Source organism: Berghia stephanieae, chromosome 13, assembly GCF_034508935.2.
Source record: "Berghia stephanieae isolate SIO BIC M18660-M18661 chromosome 13, UCSD_Bste_1.3, whole genome shotgun sequence".
In the NCBI taxonomy this organism is placed as follows: Eukaryota; Metazoa; Mollusca; class Gastropoda; order Nudibranchia; family Aeolidiidae; genus Berghia; species Berghia stephanieae.
Window position 1 is genome coordinate 24,168,666 of NC_088372.1, and position 5,253 is coordinate 24,173,918.

The window sequence follows — 5,253 nt, forward strand, 5'->3', positions numbered from 1 at the left end:
ACACATGTTGATGGGTGGTAACACCAGAAGACACATGTACGAAAGCATGGAGGACTTCCTGGTTGAGTGCTTTGAGGGATACTCAGAGAAATTTGGAAAATCCCCCTCAGCCAGTGAGGAGGAGTCGGTGTCGTAATGATTGATTGATTGATTAATTGATTGATTGTACAATTGATTGACTAATTTATTGATTGATTGATTGATTGAACAATAGATTTACTTATTTATTGATTGATTGATTGATTGACTAATTTCTTGATTGGTGTTGATTGAACAATTAATTCACGGATTGATTTACTTGGTTGTATGAATGATTGCTTGATTGATTGATTAGTTGAATACGTTGTAACATGATTGATTGTTTGTTGATTGTTCGATTCGTTGAATATTTGGTTTAGTGTTTGCTTATTTGAATGATAGGTTGAACAATTGATTGATTGATTGATGATTGATCTATCGATGACTTTTAACTGATTCATAGGTGCCTGTATTCATTGGTTAGTAAACGGGTTATTTGATGTATTGGGTAATTTACCAGATTGTGGATTGAACGGTTGCTTGACGAGTCTGTGTGTGTGTGTGTGTGTGTGTGTGTGTGTGTGTGTGTGTGTGTTGGGGTGGTGGGCGGAGGGGGTCCATTAATTAAATGTATTGATCGATGAATACATTAATGAGTTGATCGATTCGTCCGTTGATTGTTTTATTCATTTGTTGATTGATAGACTGAGAGAATCTTTAGATCAGTGGATGGATGGATGGATGGAAAGATTAGAGAGTAGAAGATTGCGTATAAATAAATGGATGAATGAAAGATTAATTTATATTTTGATTTAATGTTTAATGACTGCCTGAATAACTCAACGATAATTGGTAGGGAAAAATATTATTACAACGATAGAAACAGTTGGGTAGATGAGTGCTTGAATGAAAGAATTCAAAAAGAATAAGTCTGACGTGAATGATTGTAGAAAATTCGCTTGATTCTTTTTCATGTCCCATTCCGGAATTGGGCGAGTTTGAGCGAATAAAAGAATGGTATGATGATAACACGATAAAAATAATAATGATAATTTTAAAATGTTTCTTAGAAGAAAAAAAAAACGATCGAAAGACCCTTTGATTCCATTTTGTTGTTGAGTTTACAATGTAACGACTTTACTCCCTGTCATTATTCAAATAATTATTAGGTAATTTTCTTGCTGATTGTTATAATTCAACGTGCATATAATATTTGCAGGTCTGATAACCGAGTCCAATTATGGGCTTGATTTAACGTTGTTGTAATGGACAATGTTTTGTTGTTGGTTTGAGAGTATTTCCATTACAACAATGAGCCCATACTGATTAAGTGTTATCAGACCTGCAAATAAGGACACGTCGTCACAATTCTATCCAAATCGAAATGTGACCAATCGTCTCAAAACGGTACAACGTCGAGGTGAACACGATGATGAAAATTAAAATGAGAGTCAACAAAACGGGAGTTATTGCAGGTCTGATAACCCAACTTGTTTGGGTCTTATTGTTCTAATGGGAATAGAAACCTCAAACCAACGCAAAATAGTGTCCATCCATTACAACAATGAGCTACAACTGTGAGGGTCGATTTTACTCCAACCAAATATTATCTCAACTTTTGTCAGGATATGGCTGTCATTTCTATTTCTATCACTTTCTGCAATTGATAAGTAATTGTGATAGGACCCGAGCTTCTCTAGATGCGTTGGTTTCAAATAAAAAAAATAAAATAAAACTCCCTTTATTCATCCCACAGGGGAAATTTGTCTCTAAGGTCTAATCCAAGGGAAGACTGGGGTAACCCAGGCGTCAGCCGCAGTGCAGCGCCGCAAATTGATCTAGGGCGAAGAGGTCACGGCCACACAGAGCAGCGCAGCGGCGGGTGATCGAACCTTTGGGGTACGAAGCAAAGACCGTACCGCTGAGCCACCACGCTGCCCCACCAAGTTTTGTGTTGTTCCCTTATTATAAATGAGTCACATTTACTCACTTTATCTTCTTTCTCTGGATCCAGCATTGTTTGCGAGACAATAATAATATGAAATCCAAAAACTCTGGAAACACTCGTGCTTAAAAATTGGGCCAAACGCTCTCGAAACCTGGCACTTTGCGAAGTCTCCCTTAGCCTTTTCCTTACCAGCTATTTTCTCCCATAGTGGTTAGGGAGGTACATACTGTGTCTTCTATCCCCTTATAATATCTGTTTTCCAACACGCTTTCCATCTTTGTCTTGGAATGAGATTACTTGGTTTTGTCCTGTCCCTGACCGGAGTCCTAGCTGGGAGAGAAACAGTCAAATGCATTGTTATTGTTTTGGGACTCATTGGGAGATGATATTTTTTTTCTTTGTAAATCATCTCTCTGTTATGTATTGTTATATTTGTTATTTTGAATGTATAATGTAAGCATATGAGTGTATTCCTCTGTTGGATTTTGTGCTTGTGTCCGGATGAGACTTATAGGTGATTTCAAAGTAAGTACATGGTGGTATGTTCTTGGAATCTACATCTGATCCAATTTGTTCCCAGTTCCCCCATGTCTTACCTTTTCTTGGGTGCTTTAATTGTAATTCTAGAACTTTTTACTATCCCATTTTCTTCCTTTTTACTGGCGCTGATATAACCTAAATGTGTTGCAAGCGCCGTAAAACCCTTAAAAACAAACAAAACAAAACAATTTCCAGAATACGGCAGTTAACTACTGAATTCACTTTTCCACATTTATTTGGTCACTACCACATAATACCTAATTGAGACGATGGGTCACTCATGTACTGACTGATAATGCAAAGTACCTAATAGTAATCCAATGTTACTTAAATCACATTTTTTTCCTCCCTTATTTACTTGATGTAGATATTATGTTTACAGCGTTATGTATTTCTTTCCAATTTTTTTTTTCTTTCTTTCTTTTTTTTTTTAAAAAAAAAGAGATAAAAGCCTTTTTTTCGGTACATTACCTAACATTGTATAATAATACAAGCCGCTACATTGAGAAGGATTTTATTACTGTATGTAATGAGTTTTGGAAGTGTTTGTGAACTAAGGCATTCTGTGATAATAATGGGGTTTTGTTGTTTTTTTGTTAAAGAGAGACAACTCCAGAATATAAATGTTTCTTTTCTTTGTTTGTGTTATTATTATTATTATTATTATTATTATTATTATTATTATTATTATTATTATTATTATTATTATTATTATTATTATATTATTATATTATTATTATTACGATTGTTATTGTTGTACTTCATTGGGTCTCAGCGGGTTGTTGGATGGGAGCATCACCCTTGAATCATATAGGTACCTATGATGTTCGCATGGGTGTACGATCCGATAGTGATGTCGTTTCTTCTTCGCGGGTGGTTGGATGGGAGCATCACCCTTGAATCATATACCTATGATGTTCGCATGGGTGTACGATCCGACAGTGATGTCGTTTCTTCTTCTCTTTACTAGCCTATCCTGCTTCTTTGGTTTGTGATTGTATTTTTGACAGGGGATATTTTTTTTTTCTGTAAATCTTCTGTCTGTTTGTTCTTGGTTATTTATAATTTAGCTTATGATATCTTTAGGTTATGATTTTGATTTACATTTGTACTATTTTTGTTAGATTGCTTGTTTTTTTTGTTTCAGCGGTCTCTCATATAACCTCAATTGTGTTGGAAGAGACCTAAAGCAACAAACAAACAAACAAACAAAAAAAGTTTCTTCTTCTCTTTACTAGCCTATCCTGCTTCTTTGGTTTGTGATTGTATTTTTGACAGGGGATATATTTTTTTTTTCTGTAAATCTTCTGCCTGTTTGTTCTTGGTTATTTATAATTTAGCTTATGATATCTTTAGGTTATGATTTTGATTTACATTTGTACTATTTTTGTTAGATTGCTTGTTTTTTTGTTTCAGCGGTCTCTCATATAACCTCAATTGTGTTGGAAGAGACCTAAAGCAACAAACAAGAACAAATCATTGGGTCTTTTTAAATATTCTTTTCTTTGACATGCTATGATTTGGGTTTGTTTGTTTTTGTTTTGTTTTGTGTATCTTTTTTTGTATTCATTTAATTTTCTTTAAACCTTGTTTAACCACGTTCATCAAAATTTTAAAAAGTTTTAAAACATAACCATAATCCTTCTCTCTTTCTCTCTTTTTTTTTTTTTTTTTTGGACAGTTTGTGTAAATAATGATTGAGTGTTAATTTCATGTGAACTTTATATAGTTATTCCTTCTATCTTAAAACCTACAGTTTATTTTAAAACATAATTTTAAAATAGGTTTATTTTATAGTGTCACCGTTGATAAGATTTATAATGTATAATTTTGCTACCAACAATAAGTTCTAAATAATATTATCTATGTGATTCAGACAAGCATACTGATTAATATCAAAAATAATCATTTCATTTTTATTTCATTAATAAGAATCCAATCTTCTTACATCAATTTCTTGATTTTAAAATCACTAACTCTTGGTTTGTTTGTTTTTTGATATATCTATATATTTTTTAAATTTCATAACTATTTTAATTCTTTCATAATTATCTCTCGTGTTATCCTTTATAGTGTTCATTTAGTGTCTGTACACCTTATTAAATGAATTTTAAAATTCAGTTATTTCGTCTGACTTCCAACAATTAATTTTAATTATTTATTTATTTATCTTATTTATTTTTAATAGCTATTTTCAAATTTCCGAGTGTGTGGAGTGATCTCATAATACTTGATAGTCGGTGAAATGAAGACATTTGATCTTTTCATTTTCAATTTTAATGTGTGTGTGTGTGTGTATATATATATATATTTATATATATATATATATATATATATATATATATATATATATATATATATGTGTGTGTGTGTGTGTGTGTGCGCGCGCGCGCATTGATAGCACAAAATAACGCCTATTTTTTTTTCTAAAAGTCTCCGGTTTAAAATATTTTAGATAAATTTGACTCATCCTTATCAATATCTGTGACGTGAATGCTTTCTGGCGAAAAATTAACAAGGGTGTTGTTTTTTCACTGTATATCGCAAGACATTGAAAAGTTAATTATCTATACAGATTTGTTTTAAATATAGAATATATCCAAGTACCTACACACTGCAATTCACTAATAATATGTTATATTAAATTCTATTTGTTATAGATTTTTTTTCAAATTGTTGATTTTATTCAGCGGGTGGTTGGATGGGAGCATCACCCTTGAATCATATACCTATGATGTTCGCATGGG

At 32.6% G+C, this 5,253-nt stretch overlaps 1 protein-coding gene across 1 annotated transcript in view; it reads left to right on the forward strand.

The window, feature by feature from the left end:
* The window catches only part of LOC144959028 (dipeptidyl peptidase 4-like), a 168,468-nt gene extending 165,537 nt beyond the window's left edge, over nucleotides 1-2,931 (forward strand). Inside the window, 1 exon segment of the mRNA XM_078891362.1 lies at nucleotides 1-2,931. This exon segment is cut by the window's left edge and continues 17 nt beyond it. Coding sequence (XP_078747488.1) covers nucleotides 1-136 — 136 coding nt within the window. The 3' untranslated portion in view covers nucleotides 137-2,931.
* Nucleotides 2,932-5,253: the final 2,322 nt, after the last annotated feature.